This window comes from Eschrichtius robustus, chromosome X, assembly GCF_028021215.1.
Source record: "Eschrichtius robustus isolate mEscRob2 chromosome X, mEscRob2.pri, whole genome shotgun sequence".
Classification (NCBI taxonomy): domain Eukaryota; kingdom Metazoa; phylum Chordata; class Mammalia; order Artiodactyla; family Eschrichtiidae; genus Eschrichtius; species Eschrichtius robustus.
In genome coordinates, this window is record NC_090845.1 from 32,601,863 (window position 1) to 32,620,272 (window position 18,410).

Sequence of the window (18,410 nt, forward strand, 5' to 3'; positions counted from 1 at the left end):
GAACATCCTCACCCATGCCAAAATTAGTATATAAATTATATATATAGTTTAGATACTATTTTCTTCATTAATCCATGTCACATGCAGAAATTGAAGTATTCAAGGTTTTTGCTGGTTTGATGACATGATTTTCCAGTATTTGTTCCAAGCTTCTTTTATAATCATTATTTCTATGAAGTCATTCAACTTGGAAATAATTGCTTGCCAAAACTGAGTTTCTCTGGTGAACCACTCAACACAGCTTTAGTTTTACAAAGCACACCATTCTTTGTATGCTGTTAATCTTGGCTTACAAACACCACATATTATCCTTCCCACTTGAACAGTTCAGCTCCTGTTCTCTTAGTTATACTTTGGAACCATTAGACTTACGGCTGGAATATAAATGTGTGTCACCTAGCTGGTGAGTCTTTGAAAACAGATTTTCCAAGTATGGATATATGGACCCTCTGCTCGTGGCAACATCTAGTAGTTGTTAAAAATGTGAGGACTTCCCAGTCTGCAAACCTGCCTTATATCAGAAAAATTGTTGGCATTTTATTTGATAGAGTTTTGTTAGTCTGAGTTTAACTTTGACATTAAGTATCTATGACATTGTGTTCCCAATACTTGACACAGAAGTTATTCCAGTTAAATTATTCAAATAAATTAGTGCTTCCTGTGAAAATACTAAGTGCTTAATTCTCATTTTTATTTGCTCCTTTAATCTTATCTCATTTAAGGTTGCACTTCTGAAAAGCTATTAACAGAAGGTCGTAACATGAAAATTTGACCAATGAATTAAAAATCCAGGTATTCAGTGGATTATTCTACAGAATACAAAATAATTTCGCTATCAGTTAATTTTCTAAGCAAAGTGACTTAAAGACCACCAAAATGGAACATTGCGTTGACAAAGCATGGGCCTGACTTAATAAAACAAACCACAAACTGACGATATGGCCACTATGGCAAAGCAAATTAAAATTGTCTTCCTGTTTCCTGTTCACAGTGAAATCTCTGAAGGCAATGGATTTTCCCTTGTCTAATGCTAGTGAAGTTCTCTCTCCATGTCTTCCAAATTCAGAGAATCTGGGTCATGGATAATTACCAGGCAGCACATGACTGTAAAGGTGTTTTGCCCGTGAGAATTCTGTATGAAAATGAAAGTACCTTATACTGAAAATATAATACATCAAATGAATGATGCTACTCCAACAAATTGAGAAGGAAAATTTCTACGACAGAAAATGTGTGAAAATGTTAGAATTCATAACTTAAATGTGCATACTTTTGAACGTTTGATATTAAATACCTCATAGATTTATGAATGGTTTACAATATTTTTTTTCAGCAGAAAAATATACTGTGAACCTGTCAAGATTTGAGCGTTCATGAGAAATGAAAGGCATGACAAAAAATACATATTTTATATTCAAACTGATTTTATCAACACAAGAAAGTTTGCTCAATTATGTATGGTTCTATTTCTACCTTCCAGAAAATTTTCTGACAATCACACAAGTGAATGTTTTGCTCTAATATAAATTTCTTTCCGAGTATACTTAACATTTATCTAATACACAAAGGGTGATGGGACATGTGGACTTTATGAATTTCTACACATACACATACGCACATTGAAAATTTAGTGTCTAATTACAAAATGGAAATAATGCAGGAAAGCCTGCTTTAACATACCTTGCAACTACTGAAAACTAAACAAAAACCAAAATAGAGTATCAAACCCTTCACTACTCCTCTTTCTACTTGTGTGATTAGACAATAGGAAAAAGGAGAGCCTACACTATATCTCCTCTCTGTGCCTTTTAAGATAGAAAGTTAAAAAAGACACTTAATATTCTTTCTTTTATTGTTCATATAACTCAGCTGCAGAAGATAGAAAGGATTTGGGAGATAATTTGAAACAAAATATAGTTAAAAATTTTTTTACACAAAATGAACATGTCATATCAAGCTATGTTTTCTAAATAACATATACTTTATAAAAGAGAAAATGAACGGAAGACATGTAATTTAGAAACCTGTTAAAGAGTCCACACAGTAGAGAAGACACAAAGTCAAACCACATCAGTGAAGCCACTTTTATTTTTATTTTTTCCACATAGATAACTTCATGTCAGCTACAAAAATCATGAAATGAAGAACTGATCGTGAAACTGCAAACTCAAAACCACTGGAGTGATAAACAGGTTCCCCCCAGAGGACTGTTAAAAAAAAAATAACCAGAATAGCATGAATTCATATCTAAGTATTAAACATGTCATATATTTTAAAATAATAAATATATAACAGCAGTAGAGAAACTAATAGCATAAACAGCATGGAGTATATTTTATTATTTAAGACAGATGAAATTTCTAGGCACAGTTTTAGGCATTAAAGAGGACACAGAGGCATAGGTTAGTGTGCGCTGCTCTGTACAAAAATACAGTCTGAATAAATTACATTGCTAGCCATACAATTAGACGTCACTTACCAGTCAGTTCATTGCATGTTTAATAATATACAGGTACATGCTAATCCATATATATCATTTATATTTCAAACACATAGGTCTCTCTATATTTATGTCTTTAAAATTTACATGTTGAACTTACAAAAAGCTAAATTGTTGTGCAAGAAATCCAAATAACTAGCCCTGCTGAGTACTTTATGCTATATGTATGTATGTATATCTCTCTCTGTCTAAGATAAACAATGGGATTGTAGTTAATAGTTTGGCTTGTAAGAAAACATTAAACAAACCTGAAGCTGCAAAGACATAATGTTATTGTGGGTGAAAAATTCACTTGTGTTGATTCTGATAGACAAAACAGTATTTTGGATGAGCAATGACAACTTTCATGTTATACTGAACTTGTTAGTAATGAAACACTTTCAAATATTAGTGATGGTAGAAATATAGCATAGGGCTCTTCACTGGGAAGGGGAAAAAAGTTATATAAGAAATCTACTTCTCAGTAAACTGCAAATATGTGTGCCTTAGCCTATACTATATTCTGTCACTTTCCAGCTTTTCATATTGACAGAGAATGAAAACTTTGTTAAGACTCAAGATATGATATTGGTCTAACAGCACACTGCATCCTCTACTAGGACTAAGAAAAGTGCCTCATTGATGTCAGCACCAAAGTACTGTTCTTCCATTATTCAGGAATAAAGAGATTCTCTCCCAATAAAGAGTGTTTAGTAGCTGAAATCCCTTTCCAACAAATACCGTTATTTCTCAGGCTGCTCTGATAATATGCAATTAACTGCAAGATAGTCTGGCCCACATTTTACTATTTCTCAAGAAAATTGCTTCAAAAGATTCTATAATAGTAATATCTTTCTGGAAAATTTCCACTCATAGTTTCTTATGATTCTATACAGAATTATATACTTTTATAAAGGTTTCTCTCTAGGATGCATTTAATCATTTTTGTCTGTCATTGCTAAAATAAGAATAAGCCTGGTTCTTCAAATTTACTTTGTGATTCCATAGAAAAGTCACAAGATAAGAGGGGTTTCTTTAAGCCTTTGAATAATAAAATAGTTTTGTTTTTTTCCTGTTGTTTTGGCAACAGTTCTTAAGACAAGCTGAAAGCAGAACTCTGCTTTGGGAGGTAAAGCAAATTATTAAATACTATTGATGTGGTCCTGCTCTTAACAGATTTTGCAATATAACAGAACACAGGTACACTTTAAATGATTTCTCCAATGCTTCTTTCTGCAAGAGGGCCAAATAGTGTCTTTGTTGACAAAAATAATTATTTATAATTTTTATATTAGAGCTGTATATTTGATATAAAAATATGTTTACAATTAAACTAACCAAATTTGTATATTAAACAGGATTAACACAAGTTTGCAGTGTAAGACTCATTGCAAGCTTATTCCCTATTATTGATACTTCCTTCCATTTGACCAGTCAATAAATGATTCCCTTACCATAAATCCATCATAATTGTGTGCACAAATCAGTTAGCCCATTAGTTAACTTCAGAGGACCAGGTGATAACCAGATGAATTCTACTCCTCTATTGACATTTAGAGGTTTATAGAAATCTATCACTATTCCTTTATTTTTTAATGAAGACATTTAAAATACTTGGAAAAAAAGCAGCCTTCTATTTTAATGAATTTTAAACAAAATGATCATCCTAATTGCTACTCTCTTTTGAACTACAGGGCTTACAGAAGAATCATTAATTTTCAGATTAACACCATTTCAATTTTTCTTCTTATACAATTCTATTAACACTTTCCAGTGAAACAGTAGAGAACATAGAGCAAAAGCTTTAGGGTATATGCACTTTTGTACGGTAAATGAGTGTGAATACCGATCTAAGCCTCTTAAAAATGTGTACAAGGTTAGTGTTCAAATCACTTCACTAGAGCAAACATTTATTTTATATGCAAAAGGCAAATGCATGTGTAGGCCTAGGAAACAACTTATTACCATTTATACTAATGGTTCACCTTCTACAAAAATATTTAAGCTTGTTACATATGCACAACTGTTTGCCGTAATGTTTGGTAAGTGATTTAAAGGGTACTTAGGACAAAAGCAACTCATGCATATTTCTTTCTAGTTGCCCCAAGGAAAGTAGAGACTCAATTTTTCCTCATTCTAGATATGGCTGAGGCAAAATTTCTAACCACATAATGAAAAGCACATGTCTCCAAGTCTTGACTTCCTTCCCAGGGAGATGCTGATTGCCAAAGCATAACCTCCCTTTAAAACAAGTATTCTTGAAGGTGGAACATGTATCATTAACCAGTTACATTCAGAACCCCCATTAGATGCTGAAGGGAAGTTCACTTTTCAAGAGTTCACTCAAGCAAATAACCAACGGCCAATGTAGTCACTGGGTGGGATAAGCAGGCGATAAGGACTCTAACAGTGGAATCCTTGTCAGCACAAAGGAGCTTCTAAACGTTGCTTATGACAGCTGCTCCCCTGCAGGCAATAGGAGATTCAGGCATTTCTCATTCCAACTAGTTTCTCACAATGGTTGCTGTCATATAGACCCTTCGCTTGTCAAGAAAAGCGACATGAACATATTGGAAGTTTGCAGCATTTGCCTATGTCTAATCAGCTGTCTTAATTTGTGCAGGTCCCTAAAATGGATGTAAAAGCTGGTTATGATGTTGACAGCCAAAAGGCAAAAGATATTAAATCAACTGAGCAAACTGCTTGATGCTCCACAAGTGTTTTAGAAAATAGTGAGTTAGAAAAGATGCAGATGTAATCCTTTTGTTGGATGGTTGATTTTTTTTTAATTTGAGACTATTGGTTCTAGTAGTAGTCTTCGTAGTTCTTAGGGTTCAGGCAATAAAGGATGGCACCCCCAAACGAAAATATAGTTGCACCCCAGGCCAGGCCATAACCCCAATTGAACTCATGGTAAATTTTCAAGCTCACAGTTTCAATGAACTTGATTGGGTAAAGGACCAGGCTGCAAACCTGTAAAACAACTAAAAAAAAAAAGCAAATCAAAATTAGGAAAATGTTATTTACAGGAAATAAAATGATATACAAATATACATATGTATGAGAATTACACTTTAATCAAATAAACAAAAAAGCCAAAAAATTTGAAGCATTGCTTATTCTAGATGGTACACTTTAAAATATGGACAACTTTTTCTGTTTAACACTATTTCACAGTACAGTAAGAATTACTCTATTAATAATTAGCAAATCACTATAATAGTATTTGATGAAATAATTAGTGTAATATAATTTATATGAGCATACAAAGTAATGGTTCTCACTTTACAAACACATATATAATTATCACTATTATGGCAAGCAGTACTAGTTTAGCTAAACTGTTTCACTATACAACACCTGTAAATAGCTTCCCAAGAATAGTGACCCCAAATAGCAGCTAAAAACCCTTGTTATTTATTTATACTCTTGAGAAATTGGGGACTTTGAATTCATTTGTACTGATGAAACTGGTGTACCTGTGATTCAAGATGTGCTTTTGTTGCTGTCACTTCTCAATATCATCTAACTCAGCCCAATATTCCAAGTCCTACCTTGATGTCCTTACTCTGATCAAAAACTATTTTTATTCTTTTCTTTTCATCCAGTCCATACCTCTCATCTTTTAAAATGGGTTCAAAAGTCATCTTTGTCAAGAAGCCACACCAACTTACACCCTATTAGATATAACAGATGACATTTATATATTTATTCCTCACCTACTTTCAAAAAAGAATTAAGTCTATGAAGGCATGGGAGATAATCGTACTAGAAAACCTAAGTGAATGATGTCTACCACAATAGGGCACAAAACTTAGCTCTTACTTCTTAGTTAAATCTTAGTTCTTAGGCAGGGCTAAAGGGGAAATGTGATGAGTCATACTTCATAAAATAAAAGAAACCAGTTAATCAGGAAGGGGGAGGTGCTTTTTAAAAAAATATCTAAAATGCAGTTGGTATTTATCCAGTGGATATTTTTATATGGGAGACACTGGATTATACATGAGGTGATGTCTTCCATTCAAAATCATAACTTTCTATTGGATCAACTATTATATAATTTCTATTTTTTTTTTTGGCCACGCCGCACGGTTTGTGGGATCCCCGACCAGGGATTGAACCCATGCCCCCTGCAGTGGAGCACAGAGTCCTAACCACTGGACCACCAGGGAATTCCCTTCTATTTTATTTAAATCAATTTAATGAGAATTTATGGGATGCCTTGTTCTGCCTTGTTCTGCCTTACCTGCCTTGTTCTCTACTATATGATGGCTTCCACCCTCAAGAGACAATCTTCACCCTGAAAAATCTGAGATATAGTAATATGTGACAGGGATTGGCAAACTACCAAATCTGGCCTGCTTTTTGTTTTTGAAAAAAAGTTATACTGGAACACAGCCAGGCTCATTCATTTATGTACTGTTCACACTACCATGGCACAGTTGAGTAGCTGCAACAGAAACCATGTGGCCCACAAAGCCAGAAGTATTTACTATCTGGCCTTTTATAAAAAAAAGTTTACCAACGCCTGATATATAACGTAAATTTTGGGTTAAAATAATTATTATTTAACTCATCTTAAAAATACTGTAAATTCCAAAAATGCAACAACAAAAATGTGAATAATTAAGGTGTAGGAGACAAGAATAAACTTTGACACAGTAAAAATAATACAGCTTATTACATTTTTTTAAAACAGCAAGAGAATAGATAGTGTGTTTAATTAAACTGGAATTTCGTGCTTTAAAATCTACTCTCATCTATTCTCAGTACCTGTAAAATATCATTAGTACCAATATGGCTAATGTTCCTAGAAAGTCTACATAACAGTCATCTGTCTCTGGCATAAGACTGATGAACTACAGAAAACTCATGAGGGGGCATGATTCCTCAAAATTATTACTTTCGATAACGCTCAGACTAGGGGTGAAATGACCTTTCTGGAAGCAGATATAAGAATTCCAAACATTTTTGCCATGTAGCTCAACACTGCTCTGGGCCAGCACTAGCCTACCATACTTCCACATTACTACTGACAGTGGATGGATAAGTAGGTCCACATAACAGGAGAATCTCTCAACATTCAAAACAGAAATCACACCTTGCTTATAGTTTAAAAATCTCAGAAAAAGTTTTAAGTCGTTGTTAGAACAACAGCATATTATATAATCCACACTTCTATTTCCAGCCAGTAAGTGCTAAATGTGTATTAATTTAAAAACTGGCTGGCTCTGTGCCTTTGTGATGGAAAAGGTGCTTTCATGTTTTAAATGTCTTAAAACTAACAAGAAGTCAATTACTATCAACCATGAACTACAGAAAAAAAAAAAAATTCCAAAGTTACTAAGTAAGTTAAAAAGAAAGAAAGGCATTTTTCTCCTTTGGTTTCTATACTCTGGTCACTAGTCAAATCATGACTGATCCTGCCAGGATATGATTGAAATATGAATGTGAATTAGAAACAGTAAAATTCATTTACTCATTCAACAAATACTTGAATGTCACAGTTTAAGGCACTGGTAACACAAGTTGCTACCCTCATGGCTAGGCACACCATTATCAGTAAATAAATACAGAATACGGCAGGTATTGCTAAGAGACGTGAAAACACAAGAAAGCAAGAAAACAAGACAGAGGGATGCAGGCTGCTCTTTTAAATGAGAGCTGAAGAAGGCCTCTCTGGGGAGGAGTCATTAAAGCACAGACCTGAATGAAGTGAGGGGTGCAGGTCAATATAGTGGGAAGTGAGCGATCTTGGGTAGAGGGCACAGGCAGTGCAGAACTCCTGATGCAGGAGCACACTGGGTACAGTGGAACATCAGTAAGGATGCTATGGATGCAGTACAGCGGTACAGAGAGCAAGGAAGGGAACAGCATGAGATGAGATAGAAAAGACAGCCAGAGGCTCATTCAGGAATAGCCTTGTGAACCATGGTCAGGGGTCTGGATTTCATTCTAAGTGTGATGAGCAACTGCAAGAGGAATGCGAGCAGAGAAGTAAAAACTGATCTGAATTATATTCTAAAAGGATTATACTGCTTCTTTTGTGAATCAGCCAGTTCCTGGAGTGAGGTGTTCACCTAGCCTGCTTTTTTTTTTTTTAATTAATTTTATTTATTTATTTATTTATTTATTTATTTATGGCTGTGTTGGGTCTTCGTTTCTGTGCGAGGGCTTTCTCTAGTTGCGGCAAGCGGGGGCCACTCTTCATCGCGGTGCGCGGGCCTCTCACCATTGCAGCCTCTCTTGTTGCGGAGCACAGGCTCCAGACACGCAGGCTCAGTATTTGTGGCTCACGGGCCTAGTTGTGGCTCTGCAGCATGTGGGATCTTCCCAGACCAGGGCTCGAACCCGTGTCCCCTGCATTGGCAGGCAGATTCTCAACCACTGTGCCACCAGGGAAGCCCCCTTAGACTGCTTTTAATATTCATTTCAATGTGTTTTATTTAGCAAATATTTGGTCTTCATGGTATAATATAATGATATAGTTTCCCTCTAGTGGGAAAAGTAGAAATACAACTCCATTAGGCTCCACTGGCTTCCTTCTCTCTCTTGAGAGGCTTTCTTAGAGATGGAACTTTATTGTGTTGTTTGCCAGATGAAATGACCCTAAAACGCTTTATGCTTCTGAATTATTTTACTCTCTTTGGAATCACGGAGAAAAATGCATGTAATAGCAAAATTGAGAAAAAAATATAATCCTGCATTTGTAAATAATTTTCTTCATTTAATATAATATATAGGTGCAGGTTAAAATGCCTCCTTGCCTTTCACAGATGCTGCAAAGGAAACTAACAAACACACCTAGAGTCCAGAACTCAAGAAAATAACACCATACTATGTTTCTACTTTACCACCAATCAATGAAACATAATAGGCATTGGCTGTGGTATTGTCTATGCTCTATCTCAGAGGCATAAGTCAAGTTGTATAGCATTTTAGAATTTGAAGGGAATTTGAGGTTCATTTTATTCCCCCTCCCTACTTTTTGGAAAAGAGGCAACAAAACTACCAGCCGGGGCTTCCCTGGTGGCGCAGTGGCTGAGAGTCTGCCTGCCAGTGCAGGGCACACGGGTTCGAGCCCTGGTCTGGGAGGATCCCACATGCCGCGGAGCGACTGGGCCCGTGAGCCACAACTGCTGAGCCTGCGCGTCTGGAGCCTGTGCTCCGCAACGGGAGAGGCCGCGATAGCGAGAGGCCCGCGCACCGCGATGAAGAGTGGCCCCCGCTCGCCGCAACTGGAGAGGGCCCTCGCACAGAAACGAAGACCCAACACAGCTAAAAATAGATAAATAAATAAACTAATTTTAAAAAAAAACTACCAGCCATGAAATTGTGCAGACAGAAACATGACAAGAACTTAGAGGTTCTTGTGTTATTTCTAGTTTTCTTTAAGGGGATATTTTTCAATGTTTTCAATATTGAAATATTCAATATTCAAATAGTCAATATTTTCTAACATGGGGATATTTCAATATTTCAACAAACATTTATTGGATGCCCACTGCATTCTAGGTGAAAGAGGTAAGACAGATAGGACACAGCCCTTGCCCTTTGATATTTCATACTCTATCGTGGAGACAGACACACCGATACAAACAAATGTGTTCAACAGTAATAGTAGAGGCATGTTCACTTATAATCCATTCATCATGTTTATTGAGCTCTAATGGTATTCCAAGTACCACTTCTGCCTGCAGAAAGAAGGGAGGGCTTCAGAGACGAAGCACTATTTGAACTGGTTCTTGAAGGATGGACAGTACTCGGTCAGAAGAGAAACACGAAAAGACCTCTAGGAAGAAGAAGCAGTTTCCATAAAGCTTAGAGATATAAGAGGCTGTGCCCATAGAAAATTCACATGGGTAGAATGAAGGGCACAGTCACATGGAAATGTTTGGTTTAGACTATAAAAGACTTATTAGCATGTCATAAAAATACAGACTGGTTTCTATAGGGAGACATTTCAGAGGTTATTTGAATTGTAGATGCTGTTGGTACCCTATGCTCTCATCCTCATAATTCCAGTATATGTCAGCCTGACTTTCAATTGTCAGCACCTGCACTTCTTTGCCTGACTTTTCCTCTGGCCACAAAAGCTACTTTGCCTGACTCTGAGGCAGGTACAGTGTTCTGGGAAATTACCATTGCTGTTTCCCCATCATCACCAACGGCCCTTACCAATGACTATCAGCATTTGGTTTATAAATACTCCAATTCCCTAGTCCTTCCAGTGAGGTAACTCTGAGGGGTGTGTTCTGCACTGGTTTCCAAAATTTTTCCAGGAAGATTAAGCTCCAGGTGCTTACAGTGACTACTGGTTTGATAACGTACTCTTTATTGGCTGCCTTCTCTTCCCTGCCTCATGTTCTTTCCATATCCCTTCTTTTACCTCCCAGATTAAGCACTTGCACTTGATTCCTTGCTTCAGATTCTGCCTCTGGGGAAACCAAAGGAACAAGTGACAAGACCAGATTTGTATTTCAGAACTACATCTCATGTGTTTGTATGCAAGACAGCCTAAAAGGGAGGAGACTGGAGGAGGACAGGCCCCTAGGAGGTTAGTCAGTGCATGGATACCTGTGCACAGTGATGACTAAGGTAACATCAGTGGGAAAGGTCAGGGAAAGTAAAGACTATAAAAGAAAAACTGAGTAACTGGATTCCAGGAAAGGGAAAGGAAGGAGTCACATAGTTTAACTCAGACGTTACCACAGAAAAATAAATTAGGGGGAAGTTCAAATTTGGGAACTGAGATGTTCCACTTGAGGAGGAATTATATCCTCAACTAACTCAGTAATGGTGGTGTATAAAAAGAAGCTACAGACTTAGAAGATAATTTAAAGACAAAATTGATAGGACTATCCAGCCAAGTCCCCTAAATATCAAATTCACATAAAGGAAACAATATTTGTAGAATAAAAAACATTTGCCCATGAAAGGTTAACATGAAGCTATCAATTTCTCTCCTTTTTAATTTAATCTATAACTACTTAAAATTAAGCAGTACATATGAAATGAATTCTTGATGGTGATACTGTAAACTGTTCTAACCAAAGGGCAGTTTGATATGGATAAAGATCTGTGAATAGAACTTTTTAGTTTGAAATATAAGCTGGACACTGACTTTTCTGTCAAAATCTAGACTTGAAATACCTCCAGCCACCTCCTTGTGCCTGACAGGATGGAGAGCAGTGCTGCAATACACAAGCCTCTAATCAGAGATGGAAAGCAGGTGCAGGACCCCCTCCCAAAATATCCCCATTCTGCATTAACAATCATTTAGAGGAGGCTTTCTGCAGGTATAACAGAAAGGAACATCCTCAATAATACAATTAGTGGGGATTCTGTCATTTAAAATCTGAATTATGAAAGACTCAGAATTTTCTGCAACTTGTCTTAAAGGCCATGGGGGAAAAAAAAGGAAGCAATCATCCTAAGTCCCAGTGGGGCATAAAAAGATCTGCAAAACCAGACAATAAAAGAAAAGGACCCAGAAAAAGGCAACCCCTCTAATTTCACCAAGTCTTTAGTGAGAACTAGATGTCAGGTAACAGAATCTCCTCATGCATTATCTGTCATTGTCAGTTACACAATAAAAAACATGCTATAGTCAACTGTACTGGACATGTGCACAGTTTTCATGATGTGCTATGTTTCGGTCATGCTGTACTGATCAGCTTGTGGTCTTTATGACACCTTGAGTTGCTGCCATCCTTCAGGTGTTGCTCCCAAGAGATGGGGTAACTGGAGTTACAGGATGGACTCCAACTGTAGTACACAGTTGGCAGCTGAATTAAAAATTCAAGGCTGATTCGGCTCTTATTTTTCTGTGTTATATGTATCCAAGTACAGATAACTCGTGAAACCTCACTTGGGCTCTCAAATTAGATAGCTGCCCTGAACTGAAACCCTGGCTCTGCAACTTACTAGCTGGACAACACCGGACAATTACTTAACCTTTCTGAGGCTGCTTCTTCACTGATAATATGAGGAAAATAAATACCTAATCTTAAGACTGTTATAGCAGAGACAGCAGTGTGCTACAGGTCTAGCAGTATGACACATGGTAGGTGCTCAGTTAATTATTATTATCATCAACAGTATCATTATAGAGAACATCTTATTCTGAAGTCTAAATTTGTAGGACTGAAGGTAGAAGAGTTGTGGAACATAGGACAATGTTTTAGATGGGTTGCAGCGATGGCTAGCTCTTAGATCTTCTAGCAATTATTCAAGCAGGTAGCAAACCCACCCTAAATCAAGGACCTCAGAGAAAAAGAGAAGACAAGAAAACCTTTAAAATTTGTTTGGCTGTGTTTATAAGACTTAATCATCAGCTTTTAGTAAAAACCCTTTAAGAGTATATTATCTAACACCAAGATAGTGTAGTTGCATACTATAGGCACCCAACATATATTTGTTAAATAAATGAATGAAAATATGGATATATGAAAAATAATCTTTACAACTGTTACTTTTTTGAGCTGTTTTGGTCTTAGATTTGTGGTCACAGGGAACTTGCTGCTTCATAAATTGCCAACAGAGAAATGGTTTAAGAAAAACCAAATTACAGTTAGCTAGTTGTTTTCATGCCTGTTTTTCCCTATCAGATTATAAGCCACATTCCTCAGTCTTCTTTCCATCATTCATTCAGCTATTTACTGAGTGCCCCAGAGTACCAGGCACTGCATATGGTACTGAATTAATGATGTAGTTCTGTGTAGAGATGTTTCCAAGTGGTAGTGCTATGTCTGTTTTGATTTTATGTACTGCAAGTTTCAGCAGAAGCAAAAAAAAAAAAAAGAATATTTCTTAGTTGAGATAAGTATCATTCCCTATGTGTGTGAATACCAAGATAAAGCTTAATGTTATTTGGAGAAGAAAATATTGTGAGAAAAGCGGAGAAATACAGACCATTTTCAAGCAGACCAGGATGAGTAAAAAGGGAAAATAGTCCCAAATACACATTTACAAAGAATCACTAAACTGGTGAGACAAGCCAACCACTAGAATAAGTATGTTTCCTAAGAAGCAAGCAAGATAAAACAACCATGATTTTTAGCTAGCATTGTTTCAAGTAGGCAGATTTTCCAACTTTGTTAATCTTACACCCAAATCATAAATGGATTATTATGTTTAATAAATATCTTTTCCAGAAGTCAGCTACAGGCAACTCTTTAATGGCTTTTTGCAGATGGGAGAGAGAAACTTTTTCATGACATGTTTCAAATAACCAGTAAGTTTTACCTTGCTTATATGCAAAGTGAACACTAAACTAATGGTTATTTCAAAAAAAGCTTCCATAAGCACAGTCTCAAAAGAGAATGAGTAAAATTAAATCTCAGCACATGTACAGTTTTAAAATGTAGCAGTATAATGCTCATTTTCGGTCTTGGCAGGTAGAATAATACTGTATGAATGTTGCTTTAGGGATTCGTCTCGTTATTTTATAATTTACTAATATTTGTGGCAGCGAGAGTTAAATCAAAATCTTTTTTTGACCAAATCCATTACCTTTAACTTATACTCATTTACAATATGTTTTCTGTTACAACCAGTGCTTGTTTTCACATTTTCACAAATTTTGCTATACTTGGGAAAAACTATAGAACTTTTTAAGAAAAAACTGGAACTTCCAGTTATTTCTTAAGAATGTTTATAACAGGTGCTTTAAACAACAGATTTCTTTATAGATTCTGCATATGCCATTATAGAGTAAGTTAAAGGCTAAATGGGATAGTAACTAGGTAGCACAATAATACTGGATATTTATAAGAGAATGTCTAGACTGTCTCTATATCTTCATAAATCAGAAATATGAGTATTCTAAAAATTATTCAAAACATAATTCCAGTTTTAAAGAACTGTATATCATTTCAGAACAATTTATCAAGAAATTCTATTATAATTGACTCTCTAATCACTATGTTAATAAATCCTAGCTGCAAAGATAAACTTATACTATAATTAAAATATCTAAGTTATTTCATTGTAAAAATAGGAAAAGAGCCGTGGCAAATCCATGAACTGAGAAATAAACTGGAGAATGATGGAATCTTTAGGAGAATCTTCACGTTATACTAAATGATTCACAATAGAGACCTTTATTACACGAGATCAACAATATAATGATATTGTGGTCACCGCCTAAGACTTCAAAATATTTTTTGTAGTAGTGTTTTCTACTCTATTAGAAAGTATCTGTCATGCTATTTAGCCAGTTTTATAGGTGTCTCAATACAATGACCAGTCCATAATAGGTACCCAATAAAGAGTGAATGAATGAATGAGGGATTCAGTAGTGAATGAACCACCTGTTTAGGATTCAGTAGCCTCCTAGCCCCAGGTCCACCAGTAACTACTATGTGATCTTGAGCACATCACTTAAGAGATTTTAATTAGATCTATTTCTACATTCTTTCAGCCCTGTGGACCGTTGTTTTTATGACCCTTGCATTCTGACCAGTCTTCATGGGTATAAGAAGATGAACACAAACAGCAGGGGGCAGCAGGACACTTCTGATTTTATATTTTTAGACCAAATGACCCTTCAAATCCTGAGAAATTTCATCTATTCCCATCTTTAAACAGCTTTAAAAAATCCATCTAACAGGCTAGATGGTTCTGTCAGTGTCTTCATTGTTGACAGTCACAGGGGCTTGTTTTGCAGTCTTCAAATCAGATATGACTGACAGGGTAAATTGAAGGCACCAACAAGAATATTTCAGTTTCGGTCATTTATAAGAATATTTAAGGAGATCCTTATATATGAAGATTAAACTCATATCAAATAATGTACTGGGCTTTTAGTCTTATAAGCCCCTTTTCTAAATAGCTCCCTGACTTTTAGTAAAACTTCCATTTTACCCGGGTTGATATTTTAATCCAAGCTGTGCTTCATAGAAAGATGGGTTGCTAAATTAATGAATATGCCATTGAACTCACACGATTGAATTGTCTGGCGGGTCATGTTAAACGTTATGATTTTTCAGTATAACCATGTTTATTTCAAAACAGATTTATACCTTTAAGGGTACACATATTGTAATTTTTTTTCAGTTTTATGTCAGAAAAAAACAATTTTGCCTTAAGATCACCAAGGGGGCAGTAAAAGGAGGAAAAAAGTACTGGATGTGAAGAAAGACTTGGTAAACACATCTGCTGCAATTCCTAAGGCAACAGCCCTTGTCAAGAGCCATTATTTATTCGTGTTTTAGTTCGAAGTTTAGAAATTGCCACTGTGCTCTGTGAAATGCTTAACACACTGAAAACTGATACTATGATAAACCTGTAGCCAATTTACCTTAAAATATAACAAATGCCTCTTGATCTGTAGGTAATACAGCAACCACATTACTGTTTCTGCATGAGAAGGGAGGATGGTAGAAAGGTTCATGAAACTTTAATACTGGTTTGAAAGTAATGAATATATTTACCTGCTGCAAAAAGCATGACAGCAACAGGTCTGTAGAAGCGCCTTCGAGATCCCACGCAGATGGAAATCAAACCCACCAGGAATGCAATGAGAATGATGGCAGCACCGCCCAAGAGTAAAGCCAGAGTAGCAATCTGCCAGTCTGGAAGGAAAAAAGAAAGGCATTGCTTTTTTCAAGCAGTAAACTATGCTCAGCAGCAGTCACCTTGCTGCAGCTAAATAGATGTGATTTTACTGCATACCAAGCATCCTTTGGGATTTGAGATGTTTTGCAACAAAAATTACTATAAATGTCCTTATTCAGAAAAGTCTCCTACATTAAGCTAAACACAGTTGGTTTTTTTTTTAATCTTTTTTTTCCATGTACCCAACTCTCACTTATCCTTCCAGACCCACCTTGAAATCTTCGCTAAGCACAGTTTTTAGACCACAGGTTTGCCATGCTTTTCTTCCAAGGACTCTATTAAGCATTCATGCTAAATTGGTGCCCCCTGCACAACCTACTGTCATTATTATTATTATTTAATTTTCTATTGAGCTATAAAGTTCACAAATCATAAGTATAGAAAGTAGAGAACTTGATGAATTTCATGTATATTTACACACCCACGTAACTACCGCCCAGATTAAGATAGAGAACATTTCTATCACCCAGAAAGTTCCCTCGTGCCCCTCCCCAGTCAATAATTACCTTCCTACCCAGGCTACGAACAAACATTATTTATGTATTCGATTTGCCTTTTCTTAAACTTTATATAAATGGTATCAATTCTTTGATGTCTGGCTTTTAAGTCTGTATTTATTTTCTGTCTGACTTTTATGTCTCTGATATTCAACCATGTTGTTGCATGTGGCTGTAGTACATACTTCGTTTTTTAATTGCTGTGCTTTCTTAGAAAGCCTTCCTTTGCACACACACACACAAAAACCTCAACTTTTTAAATTGCCTTTCTCTCCCCCCCCCAACTAAAACAACTCCCCCAGCAAATTAGCATCAGGAAGATTTGTTGTTTGTTTTTTCCTCTTCTCTTTCCTTTCATTCTAATCTTACTGTTGTATTTACCACCATAGGGATGGTTTCTGAAAGTAAGTATTCCCAGGGTGCCAGAATGGACTCTAAGTGGCTCCTTGGCTCCTTTCTTCATTCACACACGTTAACAGTAAGCATATACTGACCACTTACTATGTGCAGGCCTCTGTACAGATACTTTGAGTCTCCCATGCCCTGAATGAAACCGAAACCTCGCTGAAATATATTTGTTATTTCTTATAAAATAAAGATTTAGAAAGAGTATGACACAAAACTGGCCCATTTTCCATTTTACAAGAGTAGAATGTTCTCTAAGAAGTAAAGTGAATATATAAAAGCACCGTCCAGCTTAGGAAGCATCACAGAAAATGATACTGTGGAGAACATTCTTTCGTGGGTTTTGTTTGGAAGTCCCAGGCTGCCTCTTCTGGTCCTCACTTTAATGTATGTGCAAGAAATAAAAATAGACTTTAACCCATGGTTAAATTGCAATGCAGTCTATCCAAAGTCAAGAACTCATGAAAAAAAAAAAAAAAAAAAAAGAACGCATGATATTTTGATGCTGCACTCTGAAATTATCCCTCCAGAGAGCTCCCAAAGTGCACTCTTTACCACTGCAGGATAAGGGACAAGTAGAGGAACCTACAATGCCCTAAGATTTTCTTCTTTTATTTACACTTGTATAACCCTGCCTCAAACATCCTCTTCCACATCCTATCCTCCTAATAAATTCTGGAAATACAGCTGGCACTGAACTAGAACTCACACAGCATTCAAGAAACAAACAAACAAGGGAGAAAACAGAACAAATCCATACTCCTTAAAATATAAAGATGAATCACAAAAAAGTGGAGAGCATTTTTTTATGCCATCTATTTGTAACAAAGCAATATAACTTCAAACAAAAGTATATCTGGCTTTCAACTAGAGTTTAAAAGGATAGCCATACTATGGGTTTTTTTGTTGTTGTTGTTCCATAAAAGCATGTAGCTTTGAATTAAAAAAACAAAAGAACAATCCTTACGGTTGGAAGTCTCTAAATGTTTTTGAAAAAGTTTATGCATAGCACAATTTTATTACACTTTAACATAATAAGAATCCTTCTGAAAAGTTATAAGTTGAAATTTCTGAATAATAAATCAAATTTTCATTATATCTAAATGTTTGAGGTACAAAAAATAATAATAATAAAATCAATCCATCCAGACATCAATCAAATTCCTAGAGGCTTTAAGAGCCAATGCTGGACATTTTCTTTTTGGAGTATTACTTTCATAAAATGATTATTGCTTTTAGCAACTTACTCCAATTTATTTTAAATAAATAAGAATTTTGAAAGTATCAATTTTGTTTAAATCAAGATACAACTTATTCACTCACTTTAAAAATATCTTAAAAATAAAAGCACAATAGATTGCTTTTTTCCAATAAGCTCTTTCACATAGCCCAAAAGGCATAAAATGCCA

The 18,410-nt window shown here is 35.8% G+C and overlaps 1 protein-coding gene across 1 annotated transcript in view; it reads right to left on the minus strand.

Moving 5' to 3' along the window:
• Positions 1-2,070: 2,070 nt before the first annotated feature.
• TMEM47 (transmembrane protein 47) overlaps positions 2,071-18,410 on the minus strand; it is a 29,656-nt gene continuing 13,316 nt past the window's right edge. The window contains exons 2-3 of the mRNA XM_068533051.1: positions 15,916-16,056; positions 2,071-5,463 (exon numbers count right to left, since the gene is read on the minus strand). Coding sequence (XP_068389152.1) covers positions 5,285-5,463; positions 15,916-16,056 — 320 coding nt within the window. The 3' untranslated portion in view covers positions 2,071-5,284. The remainder of the gene's footprint in view (positions 5,464-15,915; positions 16,057-18,410) is intronic.